General features: G+C 49.0%; 1 protein-coding gene across 1 annotated transcript; it reads left to right on the top strand.

The window, feature by feature from the left end:
* The first annotated feature begins 812 nt into the window (after positions 1-812).
* On the top strand, positions 813-19,684 carry Igfbpl1 (insulin like growth factor binding protein like 1). The gene is made up of 5 exons (XM_045134445.1): positions 813-1,257; positions 10,483-10,592; positions 11,945-12,061; positions 15,575-15,732; positions 18,211-19,684. The coding sequence occupies exons 1-4, from the start codon at positions 813-815 to the stop codon at positions 15,722-15,724; spliced, it is 822 nt and encodes a 273-aa protein (XP_044990380.1). The 3' UTR covers positions 15,725-15,732; positions 18,211-19,684.
* The last annotated feature ends 7,210 nt before the right edge of the window (positions 19,685-26,894 follow it).

Here is a 26,894-nt window from a genome sequence, read left to right as displayed (position 1 = left end):
GGAAGTTGTCAATAAAAAAGTAGAAAAGAAGAAAAAAGAAAAGAAATACCCGTCCAAGTGCACACACATTATTCAAGCCATGCTCCCATTGTTTAGACAAGAGACTGGACTTCAGAGATGATAAAAGGTGAGGAAATTATGCGAAATACTGTCGGTGGAAAACCCAACTGCAAAGTAATGCGTGCAGCAAGGCACTGGGTGTATGTGGGTGCTCTAAGTGAGGACCGACCGGGGAGGGTAAACAGTCATCTACGCTTTTACACTGAAGAATTTCTGAAAAGGTAATGCAAATGCCTGACAGGAAGAGTAGCCTCTGGCATCCAGTCGGAGGGACTGGAGTTCAAGCTGGCGGAGAAAAATAATCTCTTTTGTTCGTCTTAACTAGATATTCCCTTTATTAAATAAATCTGGAAGCCGGGCAAAATAAAACAGTTCATCCTTCTGGGAGGGTTATAAGACATAAATAACATTTGCAGCCAGCCTTAGATATGAAGACCTCCAATCCCGACTCTACCCTGGAGATCTCAGACAAGTTGCGGCTCGGACTGCGGCTCGGACTGCGGCTGGGTTTCCCCAAAGAGCCCAATCAGATGTGGGAGAGCTGGTCTTGGGTGGTTGGTCCCGCTCCGAGCCCCGCTACGGCTGGAAGCTGACTGTGCCTCGGGGCCCGGGCCGGTGCCGGGGCCGCAGCCGGCGGGCGCCCCGCGGTGCAGGCCGGGCCAATCAGCGGCCGCGGGGCGGGCTTGGCGGCGGCTCCGCACGCGGGGAGCCGAGCGCGGGGCAGAGCAGCCACGGCCGCCCCGGAGCCGGCCATGCCGCGCTGGCCTCCGCTCTTCCCGCTGCTGCTCCTGCTGCAGCCGCTGGTCCCCGGCCTCGGGCTCCGGGGCGCGGGCGGACGGCACCCCGAGTGCGCTCCGTGCCGGCCCGAGCGCTGCCCCGCGCCCGTGCGCTGCCCAGCGCCCTGGATCTCCGCGCGCGACGAGTGCGGCTGCTGCGCGCGCTGCCTGGGCGCCGAGGGCGCGAGCTGCGGGGGTCCGGCTGGCCAGCGCTGCGGCCCGGGCCTGGTGTGCGCCAGCCGGGCCGCGGGGGCGGCGCCCGAGGGCACCGGGCAGTGCGTTTGCGCGCAGCGCGGCATCGTCTGCGGCTCCGACGGCCGCTCCTATCCCAGCGTGTGCGCGCTCCGTCTGCGCGCCCGGCACGCGCCCCGCGCGCACCCCGGACACCTGCATAAGGTGCACGAGGGGTCCTGCGAGTTCGGTGAGTTGGGTTGAGGGGGGTCCCTGAAGGGTCCAGGCTGGTGGGAAAAAGAGGGATCCTAATTATTTAAGGCGTGGGAGGGGAGCAAAGGATTTTGCGACACAGGGGTGGTCAGCGCCGCCTCGGCTTCAGTTTCCCCTTCTGGAGATGTATTTAGCATCCGTCCTACTCCTGCCTTTTCAAGTGCAAGGAGACTCCAAGCCCAGAGAAAGCAGGAATTTGGGTGCTTAAAAACCTGCTGATGCAATCATTTGCAGGCTTAGCATGTTTGCCCCGGAGGGAGAGAAGAGGGAGGGAGGGAGGATGGTGTCCAGTGCCAAAGTGGGTTGTTTGAAAGATGAGACAGGGAGGCAAGGATGCCGGACGAGCCGAAGCTACAAAGGGGACTCCTGGGTCACCAGGCCAGAGGACCAGTGCCCCAGCCACTGGTTCTGGGTGAGCTTCCACCCAGGACAGGTGAGACCTTTGGAAAACTTAAGCTCTGAAAAGATTATGGAACCCTTCGGGACAAATCCAGGCTTTGTGGTTCTGCTTTACGGAATAGAAAATTATGAAGGGCCAGGGCCTTCCTGACTTAAGCTTCATTCACATCACACTGGAACTGTCCATTGGTATCATAGTAACCACTTTCTCTGTGTAAGTTTTTAAACACACAACAGAAAGAAACTAAAGCATCAGTATATAGGGATGTCTGCCAAACCTAGTTAGTCTACTGTGCCCAAGTCTGAGCCATGCCATGAGGTTTTGGAGAACGGTCCTTGTCTACTCTGCCTGGAAGAGATGGTGGGGAGTTCGGGGCTGGTGAGTCCCTAAAGCTTGCCTTGCAGCCTGGCCTTCAGGCTTCTGGGGAAGATTTCTGACCTGGGCTGGGAGATCAAATCCAGACTAAAAGTCCAAGTCAGTGTAATGACCGTAACTTCAAGGAGGAAGTCTGGAAGTTGGTGCTGCTTTGTTCCAAGTTTTAAGAAGTTATCTGCTATTGTGGTGTTTGCCTCCCCTCTTTAAACATCCCGCAGAGATATTTTCAAATCCAGGAGATTTGATGGGTTGTTGGAGATGGAGCAGGAAGTCATGGACCAGAGAAAGTAAGGAGATACAGAGCTGGAGCTGCCTCGGTTCCTTGGGAAAGTTACTAGCTATTCCTGGCTGGGGTTCCCAGCGGAGGACAGAGCTGGGCTGCTGCTAGCTCCCTCTCTGGCCACACCACCGCCGTCGTTGTTAAAGGAGTCATTGTTAAAGGCCCTTTTACTTTGAGTGCTTGTTCTGTGCTCTGTGGCACTGAACCAGTCCTGTCTCTTCTTCTCAAAGTTCTATCACTCGTTTTTACAATTTGCCTTCCTCAGCAGTTAATTCTCCGGCAGTCCCCTTTGTCTGCAGAAAGGTAGCCCTGACCGCGCATGCAGGAGACAGAGGAAATGCTGACCAGCAGCTAATCCATAGTGATGGGCTCAGATCATTTCTCCCTGGAGTGGCCCTCTGTTCCTTGAAGACAGACTCCTAAAAGATGCATGAACCAAATCTGCTATTAAGCAAAGAGATCCAGACCCAGCAAGCGTAGGGGACTTGTCCAAGATGTCCAGTAACGACTGTCCACTTCGCAGGACCCAACCCCTCATATAGTGCTTTTTCGAACTGGACGTGATAGCATTGTCAGGCAGATGGTTGTTGCCATGGTTACCAGGGTACAGACAGATGGCAGATGGAAACCCTACACCCCTAATTCACTGAAAATTACCAAATGGCAAGTAAATGTGACAGCCCCTCGACTCTGATCTATGGGCTCCGAGGCCCACCCTAAGCTCCAGCCCAGGAAATAAAGAGGTACTCAGAGCCAGTGGGAGCAATTCAGAAACCGCTTTTCATGAGCTCATTAGCAGTAGGCATCAGGACTCCTGAATTCATCTGTCCTTCCCCAAATCATTTGTCACCCACCTCAGACCTGGTGCAGTCTCCCTGGCCACCTTCTGTCCTCGAGGGCTTACGTGATTCAGCCCTGGTCCTTGGTGAGGCAGTTGTTTCTTAGCTACTGTTACACCTCAGTCTGGGCTGCCCCTAAGCCATCTTTAATTCAGAAGACACTGCAGGAACACTTTTTAACAATGCCCCTGGGGAGTGCGGTTGAGGGAAAGCAGACAGCCAGAGCAGGGCTCTTCTGCTTTGATACTGGTGACAAAGTCATGCCTGCTCAGCTTCTTCCAGACTCCTCCAGCATCCAGGCACTCCACCTTAATGGAATGAAGGCTCCATACGTATTAGTAAGTTCCTCCCAGTGAGGGCCAGTTTCCCTGCAATGCCTTTTCTGGGCAGTGGCAAGAGGTCTTTGGCCCTAAATACTGCTCTTCCCAGAAGCCTCTGCTTTGAAATGCCCCAATGTGTAATGCTGAGAGCAGCCTTAAATCGGTGCCCACTAAAGACCTGTGTGTGAATAATTCTTGACTTTTGGACATTCCTTTTTTTTTTTAATTTTTTTTGTTCATTTTTTATTTATTTATTTGAGAGCGACAGAGATAGAGAGAAAGACAGATAGAGGGAGAGAGAGAGAATGGGCGCGCCAGGGCTTCCAGCCACTGCAAACGAACTCCAGACGCGTGCGCCCCCTTGTGCACCTGTTAACGTGGGACCTGGGGAACCGAGCCTCGAACCGGGGTCCTTAGGCTTCACAGGCAAGCGCTTAACCGCTAAGCCATCTCTCCAGCCCTGGACATTCCTTTTGCACCTATTTTCTATCTTGTTTCTCAAAGCTACCAGGGTAGTTCTTGCTCCCCCTTAATACAAGGGGGATGCTTAATACAAGGGAATTCCTTGGAGCCACATGGCTCATTCCAGCTGAGGTGGGATTCCAGCTCTGTTTGTTTGCCTGGCTCTTTGCAGAAAGCTGCTGTCCATCCTCAGCCTGGAGGGCATCGAGCCCTGGCAGCTTCTATGAGCTCTTGATATCCAGAATCTTAGAAAATTTCACCTTGGTTGGAATTCCAGTTCCATTTAGAAACCTGGGGTTCATGTTACCAGGTAACCAGAAGAGGCAGTGAATGCCACTTTGTGAGAGGGACAAAGGAAGGGGCCTCATGCTCAGAAGCCTTTTATGAATATGAGGGAGGGGATTTTAGGTTCAGGCTGCAGGCGGTGGGATTAAGCTGGGTCTCATTCTACATCCCACCGTGACTATTAGCATAAATTATCAGGGATGTTCGATGCGTTGATTATTAAACTCTTTGCTTGTGTGTGTCTTAATACAAGCAGATGGGGTCCTGGGGGATGACTTTTACTATTATCCCCCCTCCCCTTGACAGCATTAACTTGAATGAAATCTGAGGCATTTGGGACAATCTTTCATCCCAGCCATCAAGGACCCATTTAATGGATGGGGTAGGGAGACATATCACCACACGGTGTAATAATAATACAAACCTCTTTTATTTATGTGGATCCACACAGCTAACACAGGCACATGAATTATCTCTCCACACTCCAGAGGGTGTGGGCGGGCACTGCTCTCGCTGCAGGCAAGGAGGAATGGTTCACCTCCTAAACTCAGAGGTGGGCACCTAGACGCCCAGGCAGCTAAGTCTTCCTGGTACCTCCCCACGGTACTTCCTCCTGTGACCAGGCATTTCTGGGTGACTGGGTTGTGTTACCCATTGTCCAGCTCTGGGATGGATGGGTTTGGGCCATCCCACATTTCCAGGGCTGTTGTGGGCATGAGCAGAACAAAGCAAGTATTTAGTGAGAAAGAGCTGGAGAGGTGAAGACTCGCCCCCGAAACAACCTTCTTGTCAAAGGTAAGTGCAGTGGAAAGCCCTGTCTCTTCCATGGTGGTGGTAGTCCTGGAAACCATAAGGTCAGAGGAGATGCCCTCGACTGGTCAAACTGAGAGTCTGAGGGTCATGGTGTCCTGTACTTCCATATGGGCCCTGGCACCAGAGACTTGCAAAAAGCTGGCAGCAGACATGGTACAGTTGAAGAATAGGCCTGGCGGCTGGGCATGGCCACACCTGTCTGTAGTCCCAGGCCTGTGGGGAGTGGAGACAGCAGCTCCAGGTTCAGTGAGATTCCATTTACAGAAGTGCGTGGATGGACAATAGAAGCAGACGTCTAACATTCTCCTTTGGCCTCTGCATGCACACACACAGGGCACACGCATTCTGCACACGTGTGCATACACCACACATACAACTTGCACATGCACACACACCAAATACAGGGAAAAAAAAATAGTAGGCCTGGGGTTACACAAGCTGCTGTGTCCTCGGATCCCTCCTCAGAACACCTTCACAGGTACTGAAGGGCCTTGCAGCTGCTCCTCACATCAGCCTGTGGGAAGCAGCATGGGAAACGCCATGGATGGAAACTTGAAATGCTCTCCAAAGGTTTATCCCAGCTGGTCGCACTGTTGGGAGGCGGAGGAAGCCTCAGGAGGTCGGGCCTAACTGGAGGGAGTAGGTGGGCAGTCATGCCTTAGAAGGAGGAATCTTGTTCCTGCACCTCCTTCTGTCCCTCTCCCGGACTTCCTGGCTGCCGTGCTAAGCAGCTTTTCTCTCCCCAGGCCCTTCCACCATGATATTTCTGTCTTGCCACAGACCTAATAGAAATGGAGCCAGCTAGCCATGGACTGACACCTCTGAAATTTTTACTCAAAATACATCTTTCCTCCTTTAACTTGTTTCTGTCAGGTATTGGGTCACAGGGAGAGTGGGCTCCTGGGTTCATCTTAAGGAAGCAGCAGCTGAGGCTGAGACGAGGCACTAGAACATGACATAGACAAACTTCCCTCCCTCCTTCCCCTCTCCTTCCCCCACCCACCATACTGTGGCCTCCTGCTCTGGTAGTCAGAGCACCCTGGTGTCACACTCGGTGAGTGTGAAGACTGAGAATGGCTAGTGTTGAGGATCCATTGCCCATGTTGTGGGCTTCACTGTGGGGTTGATGTTTGGAGTGTTTCCTCTCTGAGAATAGAGCTAACATGACTAGCCTAGACTGTAGTCTCAGAGTGATCTGCTGGCCAGGTTTGTCCTGTGGCTGGCGTCTGAGAACTTGGACTTCAGGAGGTTATGCCATTCCCAGAACCAAGAAGAGTGGCTCGCTGCCTCAACTACTCAGGGTGCCGCCTGCCTGCCAGTCAGCTTTTCATCACCGACACAAAATACCGGAGAGGACTAGCCTAGGAGAATACATTTGTTTTGGCCCACAGTTCTGGGGTTCTAGTCAAAGATCAGCAGACCCATTCCTCTTTGAACTCTGGCTAGAATAGCACATCTTTTCAGGAGTGTGTGGTGAGAAAGAAATCAGAACCTTACAGTCTCCTCTGAACACACCCCTCTGGTGACCTAAAGACCTCCTGTTAAGCTCGACCTCCTGATGGCGTTATAATCTCCCAGTAACACACCCTGGGAACCACCTTCAGCATGTGGACTTAAGGATGGTTGTCCAACCATAGCATTGCCTGCTTTCCATCTGGGAGCCTGAAACTTTAGTTTCATAAATCAGTGCCTATGTTACCAGCTCACACTAAAAATCCTGGCACTGGGGCTGAAGATATGGCTTAGCAGTTAAGACACTTGCCTGTGGACCCATGTTCAACTCTCCAGATCCCATGTAAGTGAGATGCACAAAGGTGAGGCAAATGCAAGTTGCACCTGCCCACTAGGTGGCACAAGCGTCTGCAGTTCTATTTCAGTGGCTAAGGCCCTGGCGCACCAATTTTCTCTTTCTCTAAAAAATTCAAAATTAAAAAAAAACAACTGGCACTGGGCCCCCTTGTGAGCCTCCTAATCAGATAGCTTTTCACAATCCTGGCTCTATTCATAGCTGCATCTTGTGTGGCTCCCCTGAGAGGCTCTGGGGAGCTGATGCGTGGATCCCCCACTGGACTTTCCTCCCTGCTAAGTTTGCTGTGTTTCCTTGGCTGAAAACAGTGTAGAAGTTTGAATCCCCATGCCTCCAGATCCTTCACCTTTCTAAGCCTTCGTTTCCCCATCTGTCAAATGGGGATAAAAGCCCCTACCTCACAGGGCTGGTGTGAGGACACAGAAAGGTCCTCTGAAGGAAAGGCAAGATAGTATTCAGACGGGTTGAAAAGAGTTTGGACTCTAGAGCCAAAGCACTAGGCTCATGGCCTCCTCCTCGGGCTAACCCTGTACAGCTCCCCCTGCTGGCCGCAGGTAAGATTGCTGTAACTCCTAGCCGCACTGCATTAGTTTTTACCTTTACCTTTTTCCACCATTACCGTGATTATCATTTGGTTACAAAGAGCTGTTATGGATATAGATGCAGATTTAATGTCTGATATGACAAAATTAAAGGCAGCTGATTGTGGCATAGTGCAGCCTGGGGAAATCTTTTGAGATAACAACTGTCTTGTGTCTTGGCTATCATGATGGCTCTCTAAATATATGCATTTGTACAACTTGGAACTGTGCATCAGAATGAATGCTGTGGCATGCAAATTTATAAAGACATAAATACACTGTGAAACATCCCCTTAGCATTGAAATCAGGATAGCCTATTGTCAAAGAAGTGGTATTTCCTGCCTTGAAATCTGCGGCCTAGACAGCTTCCCCCAGACAGTCTTTCTTAATTGTAGTTATTGAAAGAGAGGGAGGGAGAGACAGAGTCGTGAGGAGTGCGAAAGGGAAATGTGATTTACTGGTTTATTCATTTAGGCCTGAAAGGGAGTGATGAAATCTCATTTAAAATTTATGACTTTACATGAATGAAAGTGAAACACATTGTTGATGGAGCGTCCCTTTGGAGCCCATTGAGGGCCCTGGAATAAGACTGTCCCACAGCCAGCATTTGGGGCCTGTGGGCGGAAGCAGCTTGACAGAGCCTGTGCCACAGAAGAGGTGCTGGAAGGATGATGTGAATAAATTAGCCTCTCTTTGTTGTAACAGATGGGATCCTGCTGGAGGAGTTTGTGTGCGGGTTTGTGGCTGTGGGCTATGTTAGAAGTCTAGGAGCTCAGTTCACTGGGGTGTCATTCTGAGATGTGGGCTGGAATGGTCCTTTGGTAGGGCAGCCACAGGCAGGAGGTGGAGGTGGCCTGGCATGGGGAAGGCAGTGTCTGTCTGTCCTGTTTCTTCTTCTTCTTTTTTGGTGCTAGAAAATGAACCTTGGAAATCATGCATGCTAAGCAAGCACTCTACCATGGAAGTGCCAGCCTCTCTATTTAACTCCAGAGAGCCATTGCCCAGTGGGCCCCAGAGGGCAGCCTTGAGATCAGCAGAGGGGGAGAGCATAGAGGAAGCTTGTGGCTCCAGTGAGGATGAACTTTCTCACCAGCAGAGCCCTCCCAGTACGGAAGGCCTGGCTCTGCAGGTAAGGACTTCTGTCCAAGGAGCTGTCCAAGTGAGGCTGGAGGAGGGAAATATAGGGTCAGGCACAGAACCTTAAGGAATTGGGGTGCTACAGGGATAATTCTGTGCAAGACTGACTCTAAGACAATTTGTCAGAAATTCTTTTCTTTTTTTTTTTTCTTTTCATTCATTTGACACGATCTGCTTTGCAGTGTCTGAAGAAGTGGCCATTCCAGTCTCTTTCTGTACCTGGCCAATTCCTGTGCCTTACAGAGTGCGCAACCCTGTCCCTCTCTGGTCTCCCTCTCTTTGTTTTCTTATTTTATAGCATCTGTATCCTAGGGAACAAAAGCTGTTCCCTCCTAGGGTTGTCCTGAGCAAGCAGACAAAGCCCCATGCTCTTTTGTTTGTCATTTATTTCTTCATCTAGTCACCTATTTTCCAGGTCTGCGCCGGCTCCTGCTTGCATTACATATTGCTAAAGTCATCGCTTTCTCTTTTCCTGGCTGGTCTGCTCCACAGCCCTGGGAAGCAGGGTTCTTGGCCCCATCTCACACGTGAGGAAGTCTGAGCTGAAAGCTTTCTCTGGCCAGCCCTTTTCTTTACACCTTGCCCAGAACATCATGGCTGTACACCAGGGTGGCTTGAGCTTGCCACCGGGCACAGGTGAGAGTACGTAGAGCCCCCTAAACTGCGAGGCCAGCTATGACTCAGCAGGCCAAAGAGGTGCAAACCCCTGGTTCTAGGTGAGCTGGACCTACATGATGGGTAAAGCTGGGGGTGAGGGGTAGAGAGGGTATGGGTATCCTATGCCCAGAGAAGGCAGGGCACTGCGAGACTTCTGGATATGGTCTGACAGTGAGGATGCTGGGATTGATTCCCACAGCCTGTGCAAGCCAAGCAGACGCCAGGCATGGAAGGAAGCAGGGTGTGGAAGATGAGCTAAGAGGTTCTAACTCCATTCTGCAGGCTTCTCAGGTCCCCTTTGAAATAGAGGCTGAAAAGCCTCCTGTAGCGTCTCTGCTGGTGGTGATGTGACTTGACTCAGGACAGGGGTCTTAAATGTGCTCCACTTGTTGTCAGGCTCAGAGCTCCCTTCGCCTCCTGAACTGGAATAGTTCCTCAGAAGGCCACTCTCCACCAGGACCCGGACAAGCTGGCTCCTTGAGCCTGCACCTCCGCTGGCCAGCTCCCTCCCACTGGTCAGCCCGCCACGCCCCATGAGGCATAAAAGTCCTGCCACCGCTAGTCTCACTCTCAAATAAACAAATAAAAATGAACAAATTTTTTTTTTTAAAAAAAGCAGAAAGGTGTGTGTCATTTGTTTTGAGCTCATGTTTCTGTGAGAGCAGTACATATGGTAAAAATGCTGCAGTTCATCACGCAATCTGAGCTGCGTTCCTGGGCGTTGCATGCATGGTTGCGCGCGCAGGGTAAAGCGTGCACATACCCTGGGTTCAGAACCAAGGCTGCAGTGAAGCCGCATGACGTGAGTGTTGCCAGAAGCAGCGTGGATTCACCCCTCGCTTGATTCTGACTTCGTTTCTGGTCGCTGCGCATTCAGAAAACCTTTGATTGCCGCCAAAGTTTTCCCAGCCCCACATTCAGTTACACAGCACATGGTGTGAGAAGCTGGCCTCTAAGAGGCTGCCGAGGGACCTGCACCCGAACTGCAAGCAGATGGCAGCCGGCCAGGGAGCGGGTCCAGGGAGGGAGTGAGCTGAGACCACACCACCCACCGTGCCAGTGGCCTTTCCTCTCTGGACCTCTGTTTTCTTGGCAGGAAAACAAAGACATCCTTCCAAACCCGAGGAGAGCTCCGTCTCTGCTCCCTGTGCCTTTCCTCAGAGGAGGAGCCCTTGCTCCCCTGCAGGCAGAGCTCCTGCAGGCCCTGTGTAGCCCGGATAAAGGATGTGTTCCTTTGTCCCCTAGCTCCCGTGATCGTCAGGCCCCCCTGGGATATTCGCAATGTCACTGGGGCACAAGTGTATCTGTCGTGTGAAGTGAGAGCTATGCCCACCCCAGTCATCACATGGAAAAAGGTATGTTTTTTCCCAAGAAGTTGTGCGTGTGAGGGTGTAATCTGTGCATGGGTGTGTTTGTGTGCATGGGGAAGAGAGACGGGAACAGAAAGACAGGGGTGGGCGGTAAAGACTTTTTCTTTTTTTTTTTAATATATATTTTTAAAAAATTTTTTATTTATTTATTTGAGAGCGACAGACACAGAGAGAAAGACAGATAGAGGGAGAGAGAGAGAATGGGCGCGCCAGGGCTTCCAGCCTCTGCAAAGGAACTCCAGACGTGTGCGCCCCCTTGTGCATCTGGCTAATGTGGGACCTGGGGAACCAAGCCTCGAACCGGGGTCCTTAGGCTTCACAGGCAAGCGCTTAACCGCTAAGCCATCTCTCCAGCCCAACTTTTTCATTAAGTATGTTTGATGTGTTGTAGTCAGTTCTGTGTTGCTGGGCTGAACATCCAAACCGGGCGCTGTTTATCAGAGGAAGGGGTTTATTTCAAGCTGACAGATCCAGGGGGAAATCCCATCAGTGGCAGAAGAAGCTGCTTCCATACACCCAAGCACAGAGAGACCATCACCAGCCAGCAAACACCAAAAGCAACAAGCACAAAAGCAGCAGCAAACAGCAGGGAACCCTGCAGAGCTCAGACTGCCCTGCATACCTTTGGCTGGAATTCAGACCCCCCTCCAACACACCTTAGGGCTGGGGCCCAGGATCTGCCCCCCAGTGACACCTCCTCCAGCCAGGCATCTGGAGACAAGCTTTGGTAAAATACCTGAGTCTATGGGGGACACACATTCAAACTACCACAGAGTGTATATATGTAGACCAGGCGATTAGACAAAAATACCTGATATTTACCACTCCTCTACCTCAAAACTGTCACCCAGGCCTCTATCCAAAGGGGGGTTGCAATTCTTCTCTTGCCATCCCTTCCTTTGGTCATTTAGGTACCCAGAAAATTCTGCTGTCACCTAACATCAGCTGCTTGGTCATTCCAGTCTGCTTCTCTGTGGAATGGAGTTGTAGATATGGCTGGTGGCATAGGAAGACCCAATCCTGCCCTAAACACTGAACACATGTTTGAAAGACCACACCTTTATTTTTTTGGTCCCTTGCCTCAATAGGGACCAATAGGGGGAGTAAAATTCCCAACTGTTTTCCCAACCTGGTGAAGTTGGCATCCTTACTGTCCAGCAGGGGGTGCAGTCTGCACACATGTCGGTTTAAAAGAAGCCTGACTTCACTTGCATGGGGAATGAGAGAGAGGTAGTGGGGTTTCAGCCTTTGAAACTCAAATAGCAAGAGGTCTAAGGGGTAGTTTTCATCCAGAAATACTTTTTCTAAACTGCTCTTGGTTTCTCTGTCTTCTGCAGGTCACACGCTCTCCTGAGGGCATCCAGGGATTGGAGGAGTTGCCTGGAGACCATGTCAATATAGCTGTCCAGGTGCGAGGAGGTCCTGCCGACCATGAGGCCACAGCCTGGATTTTGGTGAGTGTTTTAGGATTATTGGCTATTATTGACCTAACCCTTTATCTTTCTATGACATGTTATACTTTTTGAAGCTGTTCCTATCCATGTCTCTCTTCTTCTTCCTCCTCTTCCTCCTCCTCCTCCCCCTCCTTCCCCTCCTTCCTTCTTTTGACTCTGCTGGGTATTAAACCCAGGGAGGGCCTCATGCTTGCTAAGCAAGTACTCTGCCACTTACCTATGTCAGATAGAGTCTCACTAAATTGCTTACGCTGGCCTCAAATTCACTATTCTCCTGCTTCAGCCTCCCTACTATCTGGGATTTATAGGCATGTGCCAATAGGTTCAGCTTCTTCCTACCTATTTCCCACTGGGGCCTCCAGTGGCTATATGTAGGCAGGACAGGTTGAAAAGCTCCTGGGAGCATAAGTGGTCTTCTGCAGTTGTTCCTCGAAATGCCCATGGCCTAATGCCCAATACCTGTGGATATGCTGTTACATGGCAAGGAGCATTTAGCTTGCTAACAGCTGACTTTAAGAGAGGAAGAGGAGCCTGGATAACCCAGGTGAGTCCAATTTAAAGAGGAGTCTTTAGATGAGGAAGAGGAAAGCAGAAAACCGGGGCAAGATGTGAGAAGGACTCTTGCCACCACTGTTGAGTTGAAGATGGAGGAAGGGACCATGAGCCAAGGAGTCCTGGACAAGACAGGGAAATACACCATCTCCTAGAGGCTTGGGAATGCTATTGGCACCTTGATTTGAACCCAATCTCCAGAAATGTAGGCAATACATTTGTGTTGTTAAGCCAATCTACCTGGGACCATTTGTTATAGCAGCCATGGGAAGGAAACTCATATACCTGCCTAAGACCACATTACTGGAAAAGAGGGAAGAAGGACATTCGAGTCCTCCCCCAAGGGCTTTGTTAAGGCACTCAGAACATTTTTGCTAAGATAAGAAAATATCCTGTCCTCAAAGCCTGGGGAAACCAGCAGCTAAGGTTCATACTGGGCAGTAACTGTTCTTTTCTTAGCCTCAGTTTCTCATGATCCTAACAGCCTGAATCACCTGTAACAAGTGGCTGATAGCATTCACTCTTTACTCCTGACTGGTGTGAGTTCAAAATGACAGGGTGTGCCTGACCTTCCCTGTGGCCTGCAGTGGATAGGACCGGGTGTTATAAAATGACCCAAAAAGAGGGGAGCTGGCTGTGGATGTGGGGGTGACCACTTCAACACGTTCACCTCACTGTCTCTCCCCCTGGCCCCTCTGCTCTATAAGGTGTGGTCACACTTTCCATAGCTAAGGGACCTGGCATACAGTTGAGTCTGTGGACTCTTCAAATTGAGCACATTCCCTTATTTTCTTACAAGAAAAGATGAAGAGAACATTCAGCTCCTACCAAACCAGAGGTCCAGAGCTACAGAGGCCCCTAAGAGCCCATCACTGAAGTTGACCTAAAAAGAACCCAACATGGCTCAGGGAATTTCACAGAAGAGGGGGCAGAAACATTGTTAGAGCCACAAGTTGGGACATTACACACAAAGACATTGCCTCTTCCCCATAACTGATGGCGACCCCCACAATGCATGACCCACAATCCCCATGGGGATAACCGGCATCCCCACCAAGGAGGGTCCCTTTGGAGGGGGGGCAGGGATGAGGGTGAGGATGTGCCAACATGTGCTGTTTACATACTGAGTATATCCATAACTAATAAAAATTGATTAATTTTTAAAAAGAAACAAAAGATGAAGACAGGTTCACTCCATGGTATTTTGTGAAGCCTGTCCTATGGGGAACAATGTAGGGTCCTTCTTTGAGGGTAGATGTTTCTTCTTTGTGGGTTTTTCTCAAACTCCACCTGTTGCCTTCAGTGCAAGGGCCAGGCTGGGAATACAGAGGAGTAACAAAAGCCAGTGCACAGCAGGAAGCAGTCTCTTCAAGAGAGCCCCTGAGAAGGCAGTTTCCATGTGTGCCTGGCCACCACAGCCAGGAGAGACATGGGAAGCCCAGTCAGTTCTTGAAAACGAACAAGCATGCAGGTGTATCATTAAAAATTTGCTTAAGCGCCGGGCATGGTGGTGCACGCCTTTAATCCCAGCACTTGGGAGGCAGAGGTAGGAGGATCGCTGTGAGTTCGAGGCCACCCTGAGACTCCATAGTGAATTCCAGGTCAGCCTGGGCTAGAGTGAAACCCTACCTTGAAAACCAAGAAAAAAAAAATTGCTTAAGGGCTGGAGAGATGGCTTAGCAGTTAAGGCACTTGCCTGCGAAGCCTAAGGACCCATGTTTGACTCTCCAGATCCTACATATGCCAGGCTCACAAAGGTGAGGCAAGGTCACACATGCCCACTAGATAGCACAAGCATCTGCAATTCGATTTCAGTGGCTGAGGCCCTGGAGCACCAATTCTCTCTCTCTCTCTAAAATAAAAATAAGTAAATAAATAAAATTTAAAAATTTGTTTAATTCACCCTTTTCTCTTCCTTTTGCCTTGTGACCTGGACTGAGCATTCACGTGAGTCTGTCCCTCCTTCCTAGCTTGTCTGGGACCAGCCTGGTTGGGAAGAGAATACTTACTTACTTGGCTTCTTGCCTTCTATCAATGGTTTGCCTTGGGGTACCCTCTCACTTTGATTATATGTAAGAGCTATCTTTGATTTCTGAGTCCTTTACTATTTCTCAGCACCTCTCTTTTTTTGTTGTTGTTTTTTGTTTTATCAAGGTAGGGTTTTGCCCTAGCCCAGACTGACCTGGAATTCACTATGTAGTCTCAGACTGGCCTCAAACTTACAGCAATCCTTTCTCTACCTCCTGAGTGCTGGGATTAAAGGCGTGTGCCACCACACCCGGCTTCATTATTTCTTAATTCTTTCTGGTCTGTGATTTGAAGGGGCTTCTCTGTCTGATATTCCAAGTGTGTGGAATTGCTCCAGTCTTTTTCTAGATATCAATTTCCCTGAAATAAGCCTCATGAATTATGATTTCTTCCTAAATAAACTCAATAATTTATACTTAAAAAAAGGAATTTGTGGGCTGGAGAGATGGCTTAGCAGTTAAGTGCTTGCCTGTGAAGCCTAAGGACCCCGGTTCTAGGCTCAATTCCCCAGGTCCTATGTAAGCCAGATGCACAAGGTGGCACATGCATCTGGAGTTCATTTGTAGTGGCTAGAGGCCCTAGTGCACCCATTCTCTTTCTCTGTCTGTAGCTCTCAAATAACTAAATAAAAATTTAAAAAAATCTTTCTTTGTTAAAAAATTATTTTTTAAAAAAGCAATTTGTCTAATTCATTAAAAATACACTTTTTGAGCTGGGCATGGTGGCGCACGCCTTTAATCCCAGCACTCAGGAGGCAGAGGTAGGAGGCTCACCATGAGTTCGAGGCCACTCTGCATAGTGAATTCCAGGTCATCCTGGACCAGAGTGAAACCCACCTAGAAAAACTGAAAAAAAAAAAAAAAAAAAAAAAAAAACCATGTTACACGTTTTGGTGCCAAGTGTATTGGTATAGATGTGCCAATGTACCTCTAGATCAACCCCTTGAGAAAGGAAGACGAGGGAGTCTATCAGTGCCACGCAGCCAATGCCGTCGGAGAGGCCCAGGCACGTAGCACGGTGACAGTCCTAGACCTGAGCAGATACAAAAGTGTTCGTCCCCCGCTGCAGCTTAGCCGCCTGTGATGAGCATGGTAAGCATTCCAAGTCATTTCTGTGCTTCTCCCCATGTGTCTGAGAGATTGGAAGTGACTTACTGGATGGCTGGGGGAAAGGAAGCAAAGGGGCTGGGAAGATGGCCCAGCTAGGAAAGCGTTTGCCAGGCGAGCATGTGGACCTGAGTGTGGGTCCCCGGCACCCATGTAAAAGGCCAGGCACGGTGGGAGGTAGAAAGAAGAGGCCCCCTGAGGCTTGCTGCCTGGCCAGGCTAGCTTAGCCAGTGAGTCTTAGTAAGAAGCCCTGTCTCAAAAAATAAAGTGGGGCTCTGATCACTTGGGAACCTCCAGCTGTGGTTTTTCCAGGCCCTCCATGTGGGATCTCTAGCCACGTGGATGCCTTTCCTTGGCTCTGTATCTCCCTCGATAAATATAATAATTTCATGATTATCAAAAAAAAAAAAAATAAAGTGGGGAGCAATTGAGGAAGACACCTGGCTTTGACCTCCAGCCTCTCCACATGTACATGTGAGCATGCAGACAGACATAGCACATAGTCACACACAGACAAAAAGAAACAGCGAAAGCAGGGAGAGACATTAAGTGGGGCAAACCAGAGGAAAAGCAGAGGAGGGCAGGGCTGTACGAACCTCTGCACACGCATTGCTGTTTCCCAACACGCAAAGCCCAAAGCTGTGAACGTGAGAGTCCACGAGCCAGAAAACCAGTCCGCTCTCTCTGTTCTGAAACCTCATGAACTATTTCCTTCGGGTCCCAAGAGGTGGCGGACAGTGACATTCCCAGGTCACCTTTTTGGTGGGAAGCACTGCATCCCTAGGCCTTGCCTGGCTGTCCTCAGTGCTGTATGATGCTCAGCAACACACTTTGCGGCAGGGGGGATCTCTTCCTCTCTCTGCTGTCTGGATCACTCTTAGTCCTTGTCACACAGTTGACAGCTGTCCCCATACACAGGTGACCATGAACACCTTCCAAACCTTGATGACTCACAGCCATTAACATTTTTGTTCATACATCCATGTAACCGGTAAGGGTTGGCTGTGGCTGTGCTCCACCTGGCTTCTTGTTTGGTACCCAGCAGGAGGGGCAGCCCTGTTTGGACTGTGTCCTTTCTTGTGGCAGAAGGGACTAGCAAGAGGTTTAGCCAAGCATACAGTCTCGTTTAAAATTTCTGCTCAGATGTGGTGTCATGTACAAGCCACACAGCTCTGAAGTGGGCCCTGTGCGCTCTGCTCACTGGAGACAGAGGGAAAGCAGGTGTGATCTGCTGCCAGGCATTGGGGGAGCATCCTAAACAGGCATCGTCACCAAGACCGACCAGCAAGGCTTTAATAAAGCAGGAAAAATTAGAAACAAGTTTGATAGACTTCCTTAAAAGCAGAAAGATTTTGCTGTGGTTTAAATCCCATGATGCTTTTGGCTGCTTTTCTTGGACTACCTTACACATCAGTTCTGTAGGGGAGACACAGAAAAAATGGAAAGTAAACATCATTATAATACAAAGAATGCAACGTTACTGGAACAAAGGAAGTTCGTGGGTTTGAGGCAGGAGAAGCATTTCAGAACTGGGGACATCAAAGGAAGATGCTGTTGTTAGAGAAATGAAATGGAGGTTCAAAGACAGGTGCTTGTGGGCAGTTAGAGGTCTTAGAAATGGGGGGAAAATATGAAAGTATAAAAAGCCACGAAGTAGAAATTCAGCAGAGTTAGGAAATCACATCTCAAAGTTGTCTTCCTAATACTATTTTGTATTATACAGATATGTGTATTATTGTATGTATTACTTTAGCTACTCTAGGGCTTTTGCATGTGTGTGTGTGTGTGTGTGTGTGTTGTGCATGTATGTATGTGCATGTGGAGGCCAGAGGTCAATGTTGGATGCCTCCCTCAATTGCTCTCCATCTTTTTTTTTTTTTTTTTTTTTTTTTGAGGCCGGGTCCCTCACAGAACCTGGAGCTCACCAAATTGGCTAGACAAACTATCCAGCAAGCTCCAGAGGTCCTTCTGCCTGCGCCTCCCCAGCACTGGGATTATAGGCATGCACCACTGCACATGCCATTTATGTAGGTGCTGGGGATCCAAACTCCAGTCCTCACGCTGGTGCAGCGAGCATTTTGCTCAGTGAGCCCTTTCCTGGACCGTGTATGTTTTTCGTGCTATTGTGTATCCAGGGCTTGAGTTTCCTCTACAGCGTGCAGCAGTGGCCAGCTTTTGTTTGCAGCAGCTAGGAGTGCAGAGTTCACCCCCACCAGACAGCCACATTGGAGGTCGGCAGTAGGTGAGAAGTTCTTCCCTGTAAGCTGAAGCCACCTTCACTGGAGGCCGTTGACTTATGGATAGTTCTTGCTGCCTTATGGCTCTTCCACCCCCTTCTGGCCCTGTCCCTTGCTGAGGAGAGCTTTGAAACTCAGTATCATTTCCTCAGCCTCCCACTTAACACATAGTTGATCACACATAGCAGGTTTCTGTCTCCTGATGTCTCCCCTTTTTCCTTCTCAGGGTCTTAGAGACATTGGTACCAGGATGATGGAGAAGTCAAGGCATGGATCATTCTGCTTCGTGGAGACTTGGAAAAAACTGTGTTTGTAGCTGACTCCCTTTTGTATGGTTTTTTTAAAAAATGGAATGCAAACTAGATTCATATGCAGATGTAGTTTTTAGCAGGGCAAACCTTGGGAAACAAACATGCATGTATCTTTTTTATATCTTTGGAATGAATAGCTCTCTGATGATTCTTTTTTTTTTTTTTTTTTTAACTATTCCCTTCCAGGGAAGGTCCAGTAATGTATGTTTGTAATTCTAAAGGGCTCAACATAAGACCTGTGCCAACTGTGACTCTTTTACCTCATGTGTCTGTAACTGATCAGCACGTGCTCTGTGACTTAGCGTGTGTTATAGAAGGAGGGGGTGGGGGCGGCTCTCCTTTCCTGGATGACTGGGACAGGAACCTTCCCCATCTGTGATTATGACATTGAGACTGGGCATTGCCAGTGTCTGGTATAGCCCTGCTGTCCTGGAGTTGGATTGTTCTGTGGAAGTGTGGTCCTAGCATTTACTTTTAAGTGCTGTTCCCTCAAAACCCAAGTTACCACTTCATACCAGGGTGTAGAGATCTAGGGTAGCCATTACGCTCCCACCTTTTGCCATTTTAGCCCTGGATGGGTTACTTTACCAGACGCAGAGGCCCTGTGGCTGGGCATTTAGAGATCATGATGTCCACTTGCTAGCCCAGCATTCTGTCAGCACATGGGCAGTGGACACCTGGCTTATGGATGTCATACTGGGTAAAGGGGACAAGGCCAGGTTCCATCTGTAGATAACAGATGTAGGTAAAGCTGTCTGCTTGCCAGCCCGGCATTCTCTCAGCATGTGGCCAGTGGTGACCTGGCTTCTGGATGTTACAATGGAGAAAGGAGACAAGGTGAGGCTTCATCTGTAGATAACAGAATCACGGTATAGTAGAGTGCATAGAGCATTTTCCCCACATCCCTCTTAATGGGAAAAAGGAAGGAGAATATTTACTGTCTGGCCTGAAAACTAGATCTCTTGGTCATTTCAATTTCTTACCATCAGAACGAGGATCCCTCACTGTGGCCTGCCCTTAAAGTGCATGAAGCACTTTCCTATCCTTGAGCCTAACCCAAGGGCTGGAGGGAGGGCAAGGTGAAGGCAGAGCAGGAATCTGTCCTTCCTGTTCGGCTCAGGGTGGAGGCTCCATGTGAGATATAGATGCTTCTGAGCACGGTAGGATTAGTGTAACCTCCCTGGCTCACTTTTCCCACAGAGCTGCTTCTCGGGGTGACCTTGAAAACCAGGGACAGGAAGATGCTGCCAGTCCCACAGTCTTCAGGTTCTTTTTATTTTCAATTTTATATATTTTTAATTTTTTGTTTTATTTTTATTTATTTATTTATTTAAGAGAGACAAACAAAGAAGGAGAGAGAGACAGAATGGGTGCACCAGGGCCACCAGCCACTGCAAACAAACTCCAGATGCATGCACCACCTCATGCATCTGGCTTACGTGGGTAATGGGAAATCCAGCCTTGAACCAGGGTCCTTAGGCTTCACAGGCAAGTGCTTAACCACTAAGCCATCTCTCCAACCGGCTTCAGGTTCTTACCAAGACTTAGCTTTTCATCACATTCTCGTGCTGCTCATGTTGAACTTTAATTATTTATGTATTTTTTGGAGTCCTTATTAGACCTGAATTTTCTGCCTTTAATCCCGACCAATCCATTTCTGAAATGCTGAGATGGCATTGCCCTGATGTATTACACAGCAGGAGACCAGCCTGGAAATTCAGAAACATGGAGTTTATTTGCATATTCATAGCTATCTTGTTATGTAGCCCTGGATAAGACCCTTTCATTTTCTAGGCCTTCTGTGCTCTCTCAAACAAAATGAACTAGAGGAATGGTTTTCAAACTTAAAACACTAGAACCCTTTCTTTGAATAAACTAAAAACTGAGGGCTGGGGAGATGGTTCAGCAGTTAAAGGCCCTTGCTTGCAAAGGTCTGTCAGCCTGGGTTCATTTCTCCAGGACTCACATAAAGACAGATGCACAAAGTAGCTCACGTGTCTGGGGTTCATTATCAGTGGCAAGAGGACCTGGTGTACCCATTCTCTCTCTCTGCTTGCAAGTAATTTATTTACTTATTTATTTTGTTTTTTCGAGGTAGGGTCTCACTCCACCCCAGGCTGACCTGGAATTCACTAAGGAGTCTCAGGGTGGCCTCGAACTCACAGCGATCCTCCTACCTCTGCCTCCCAAGTGCTGGGATTAAAGGCATGCGCCACCACGCCCAGCTTTATTTACTTATTTATTTGAGAGTGACAGACAAAGAGAGAAAGGGGCAGATAGAGAGAGAGAATGGGCACACCAGGGCCTCCAGCCACTGCAGACGAACTCCAGACACATGTGCCCCCTTGTGCATCTGGCTAACGTGGGTACTGGGGACTCAAGCCTCGAACCGGGGTCCTTAGTCTCCATAGGCAAGTGCTTAACCACTAAGCCATCTCTCCAGTCCAGTATTTTTTTTTTTAATCAAAGTTGAAATTGTTCAAATTGGAAGCAGCTCTTGCTACCAGGAGTTGGGGCTGCCAGGAGCTCTGTTCACATGCTCACCCCACTTGACACCACCTGCCCCTCTTGTCTCCCCCATGTCAGAGAGAATACTCTTAATTTCTCTGTGGGTTGAGTGGGCAGGAGATGAGCTGCTCAGATGCTTAATGGAATGATGTCTGAAGGACTACAGACCTGGAGCTGTGGGGAAGCTCCTAGAACCTCATCACACACGGGGCGTCAGCACATGCAGGAGAATCAGCGAGTCCCCTCATCTGCCCGGTCAGCACTGGGTGGAAGGTGGGGCAGTGGTGATGGGAGGCCCTGGTGCCTGTGCTGAGCATCGTATCCCTGTGGGGCCGGTTTCGCAGCATGTTTACGAGTGACATCATAATTTGTGCTACACTGTCTGAAATTTTCACGAAGGCCAAACGGATGGATGTGACTATTTAGCCAGTTCCTGATTACCACAAGTTAGCTCCCCAAGGATTTCTCAGAGGCTGGGAACATGTGCTAAGGCTGCTGTCACCGTTGGAAGCATGAGGCCCTCTCCTCACCCATCTGCCCAAGCCTGTACCTTTTTCTACTCTGTTTTCACAGGTGCTATGTTTGCAACCCCTGTACCCTGAAAATAAATGTTTTTAGAAGGCTGATCATGGTGGTCTTTCTGCTCTGGGGATGTAGCCGTGGGCAGTAGGTAGGTCCAGGTTCCACTCATGCTTTTTTGTTACCTTGTATGCATTCTACCCCCTTTTCCTGATTGTATCATCTACTGTAGTCCAGTCCTCCTCGTATCTCCCATCTGGGCAGTGGTTCCTACTTGCAGTCATTGACCAGGCCTAACCATCTAGTCCTATTGAACATGCATGTGATACTGTTTATACATTCTCATGTTTCAGTCACTCACTAACCTGTGCATTCATCTCCCAGAAACACATGAGTAAGGAAACCAGGTGCCCGGAAGATGCAAGTGGCTGGGTGGGGAAGACCTTGCCAGTGCCTGGGCCACCGTGTGCCAAGAGCCTTCCTGGAACTGGGCTGCCAGCTGCCCAGTTAGAAACCTGGAGAGAAAGAACTTCTCTAGAACTTTCTTTATGGTACATTATAACCTTTTATTTTTTGCTATTGTTGTTCCTTACTATGGCTTATCTTTAAACTCAGTTTTATCATAGGCATGTATGTATAGGAAAAAATATATAGTATTTATAGAGGCTGGTACAACCTGTGGTTTCCAATGCCTGTGGGAATCTTAAAATGTACTTCCCAGAGATAAAAGAGAGTACAGTGAGCCAGGATTCAACTTCAGGTGTACCCACTTCTTACCGTAAACCAGAAAAAGAGCTGAGTTTTAATTGAGGTAGGTTTTTTTTTTCCCTTCAGGTTTTATGGCGAAATGAATTTCTACATCTTTAGAAAACATTGCCCTCTCCTCCCCCTAGAGATAGCGTATCCAGGTAAAATGAATAAGAATGAGCAAAATCAACCTACAGCAAGGTCTTCTCTAATGAATTTCCTTGCTCCCAGCCTTCGCCAGGGCCTCATGAACATTAAATCAGAGAATGGTTATTATGTGATATTTTAATTAATTAAGGGAAACCACATTGCTCTGCTGTGTGCAGTTTAATGAATTCAGGATGTGAAGCCCACCACGGAGCTTGCCCACATGGGCACGCTAGAGCTGACTTGCTCCTGGAAGGTGAGTGCCGTGCGGTCAGGCACACTCGTTACCTGGGTAGATTGGGCTTTAGCTTTGGAGCTGGAAGCCCAGAGAAAAAGCCAAGAGAAATACTCTGGACCTGGAGACCATGGCAGAGCTTGAGCTTGGCTTTCTGACTGCTTCCTCATGGGCCCAGGGATGTCACTGGCCTGACCTGCTGCTCTGAGGGTTCCCTGAGGGAAGGGCGCACACTGTCCATTCTTCAGGAGATGCGTAGAGCTCGTGGGAAGGCAGACGCTCCTGGAAGACATGGGAGTCGGGCCGAACAACAAATTCGACTCATTGCATTACATGACAAGTGGCAAGAAATGCCACAGGACAAAACCAAGTGACAGGTGGGTGCCTTGAGCTCAAGGGACCAGATGTGCCTTTATTAGGTCTGTTGCAGTCAGCTCCACATTGCTGCAGTGAACCCCTAAACAGACACAGTTTGACGGAGGAAGGGATTTATTTAAAGCTTACAGATCCAGGGTAAGTTCCATCGATGGCGGTAGCAGCTGAGCTAGCTCCCTTCCATAGATCCAAGCAGAGAGCAACCCACCAAGCAGCTAGCAAACACCTAGCACGGGCGAGCAGGAATGAAGAGCTCAAACTCTTCTCTGTACCTTTGGGCTGGAATTCAGATCTGCCTCCAGTGACACCCGTCCCCGCCCCCGCCATAGCCGGAGTCTGTCTGCTAGGGGCTAAGGCTGCAAACTCATTTTCAACAAAACACCTGAGTCTATGGGGTCATACATTCAAACTACCCCAAGGTCATGGAGGAGGTGGGTCTTAAGCAGGCTCTAAGAAAATGGGTTGAATCTGAAGATAAAGTGAGAACAGCAGCAGGATCAGAGGGGCAGCAGAGGACAGTCTGTAAGAAGACTGAATCTTAGGCGTGCTGTGTACCTGCCTGGAGGGACCATGTGTAACAGAGTGGAAGCCATGGCCCCCTCCATAGTGGGGCAGAATTTTGTATGAATGTGTACATGTGTGTTTTAGTATGGTGAAAGATGCTGCCTTTCCTGGATTTTCCAAGCAACATGTTACACAAAAATTGTTAAGAAATACCATAGTACCTCTGTAGCAGACAGCTTCAGGTTGCTGAGATGAACTTCCAGACTAGACATCATTATGGAGGAAGGGACTTATTGAAGCTTAAAGATCCAGGGATGTTCCTTAATGGCAGAAGAAGTTGTCCCCCTCTTAAAAGACCAAGCAGAGGGGATGGAGGGATGGCTTAGCAGTTAAGGCATTTGTGTGCAAAGCCAAAGGACCTCGGTTCAATTTCCCATGTAAGCCAGATGCACACGTCTGGAGTTCATTTGCAGTGGCTGGAGGCCCTGGTGTGCCCATTCTCTCTTTCCCTCTCTCTGCCTCTTTCTCTCTCTGTCTCTCAAATAAATAAATAAAAATAAAGTTTATTTTAAAAAGGCCAAGCAGAGAGAGAGAAGCCATAGGCCAAAAGCCACACAGCACACTTCAGGAACTCCAGCTAGGCACTTTGCATATCTTTTAGATTGGAATTTCAATACTGCCACCACCCCTTAAGATCCATCCAGTGACACCTCCTCCAGCCAGGTGGCTGCAGATCCAAACTACAAACTAAAACAACATTGAATATATTGGGGGCCACCTATTCAAACTACCATAGCCCCCCCCATACCCACATAACATTACAGGAGGCCATTGTCAAGGCTCTTGATACCTTCCAGAACTAGATGGTAAGCCCCTACTGCTGAGGATATCACATGCTTGGGCTGCAGGACACTGAAAACTCAAGCTGGAGCTGAGTTGGAAATCTCCTCCTTATTGACTCTCAGGATGCTAGAAAGACCTAAGCAGCCTATTGGGAGAGAAAAGTCATCAACGGTCTTAACCAGCCGTGTACCCTGCAAGCTTCATGGCTGAGAGCTGGGCCAAATGTATCAATTGATGCAATGGTGGCATATCTGTTATGAGGGAAACCAACTGCTCTCTGATTGAATTTGAGGTCCACTCCATGGGAAAGAACTCATGCCTGGTACCGAAAACCTAATTAAAAGCCAGGGTGGAAGAGAACCCAAGCCCTAGGGGGTCAACTACTACTATTGTCTGACTAAATATATTCTAAAGACTTATGTGTATGCCCATATATTAATGCTACTTTCACTTTTGGTTAGGGAAGCTTCTTTTATCAGATGGCAGTGACCACTGGGGAGATTCTAAATTCACCCAAGTGCTGAGAGAAAAAAAAAAAAATAACAGTGGTGTATTTAGCACTAAGTGAGACATCTCTGTCACACCCTCTGAGGCTCAGGGGCCACTGCAGAAGAGGTGGCTTAAAACCAAGAGCCAAAGAAGGGGAGGAGTGCTTTGTAATCTGTCTTCCACACACAAACTGGCAGTAGTATTCATGACAGTCAGGTTAATCATTGACACCACCTACACACGACCTGCAGAATAATAATAAGAAATTCACTTGTGAGCGGGAAAGGAAGGGTGGTGGGAGGGGATTATGATTATGATATATTGTCTTTATGTACAGAAGTTATCAATAAAAAGTAAAAAAAAAAAATCATAGTGAAACCACAGATGAAAGGAATCCCCCTGTATCCTAGAATCTCCATGTGGAAAAGATTGTTCATTAGGATTCTTGCATTGGATTATGACGTAAACAGGAAATGAACACTCTCTGGGGTTCATTTATGGTGGCAGCTAACACATAAGTCACATCTACTTGGCTAGAGACTAAGGGGCTTGTGACTTAGGCCATGCCATGGCCCTACTAAACTACTGACCTGGGGCATTTGTTACTCAGACTCCTCTGATGAGGTGAGGTGGGGTAATACTACAGCCATATTAAACAGCCTCCCTGTATGACTCTGGTTCTCTTGCGCATCTTCCTCTAGAGCTACAGCACAGATCACTGTATACCTCATGGGGACTTGGTGGTTCTCAACCCTCACTGCCTGGCTTCTAGCCATCATCTCTCCAACACAGGCTATCCCAAGCCCAGGACTCCAGGGCTTGTCTGTGGCTCCAATCAGGGATCCTTCCCCATAGCACCCTTTCTTGGTCTCTTGGGAGCAGGTAGCTCTGCAGGTGGCTCCCTCCTTTGGGAATTCTGCCTTCTCAGTTCCTCCAGCGCTTTTGCCTTGTTCCTTTATAGTAGTCTCTTTCTGCTCTCCTTGCACTCCCTGTAGGTGCCTCTCCAGCTGGGCCCCAATGATGACTTTCAGCTCCTGATCCTTTTGCCTCCACCTCTCAAGTGCTGAGATTACACATGTGCCACTACACTTGGTTTATGAGGTGCTGGTGGTGAAACCTAGGACTTTGCAGGCAAGTACTCTACCAACTATATCCCCAGCCCTAAGGTTCCCTTTTGAAGTAGCTGGCATCCCCACCGACATAGTTAAACCAGCCAGAAACGTGGAAATATCCTAAGTTTCACGATCCTCTTTTGTCAGTCTGTCCATCTTAGCCTGCCTCCTGGCTCACCAGGATCTTCCACCATCCCACATCTTGTTCAGATAGGCTGTCACTGTGAGGCCTCAGGTTCCCAGTCATGCCCTCCCCCATCCAAGGCCCACGGTCCATCTAGAAAGCAAAGTTGCCTTTAGAAGCTGAATATGATCCTATCTCTTTAAGACCATCTAGGCTTCTCACAGCAAAGCCCCTTCCTTGCAGGGCAGGGTACTCGGGCCCCTGCCTACCTCCCTACCCTTCCCATGCACTCCTTCTCCCTATGGGAACCAGCTTATCCTTCTTTCCTCCTGCAGTTTCTCATGGGCTTCTTGCCTGCCCTCTACCAGGAAATCCTGTCCCTTGTTAAAAGGCCTGGTAACTTCTCATCCGGCAGGATCCCATGCCCCATACCCCATTCCCACCTGCCCTTGCCCTGGGGCTGAGTGGTATGCAGCAGGAGAGAGAGAAAGAGAGAGAGACACTCCGGTTGGAGTCCTGGTTCCACTCAGGTTGAGCATCTCCAGGGCTCCGTGTTTAGTGCGTATGGAACTAAACTAAGCACCTCGATGGTGGGAGGGTGGGGGAGCTTTAAACGAGATGGCACCTTGTGCTAAGAAGTATATTCCTTTCTCTGGTGACCTCATGGTTTGTCACTTCTTCACGTCACCCCGCTTTCCATCACGCTCTGTGATTGTCTCTCTTGCCACACTGCGAGCTTCCGCGGGGCAGAGGCTGTCTGATTTGATTCCCCTTCCCCCAGTGGTCCACCTAAGAGCCAGGATCTTTCTTTTCTTTCTCTCTTTATTTTTTCTTTTTCTTAAACCAAGGAGGATCTGAGCAACTTAGTTAGTGGTGTGTCCACCAGAGGTCAGCCTCACACCCACAATAGAGCCAAGTTAAATTAAGTTGCTAAAGGGCCTCAGAACTGGTGACTGAACTGCAAGGAGCCGGGTCCGCTGGGCTTATGCAGCATTG

Source organism: Jaculus jaculus, chromosome 1 (assembly GCF_020740685.1).
Source record: "Jaculus jaculus isolate mJacJac1 chromosome 1, mJacJac1.mat.Y.cur, whole genome shotgun sequence".
NCBI lineage: Eukaryota > Metazoa > Chordata > Mammalia > Rodentia > Dipodidae > Jaculus > Jaculus jaculus.
The sequence above is the reverse complement of the archived record's forward strand: the minus strand, read 5'-3'. Positions and strand labels throughout refer to the sequence as shown.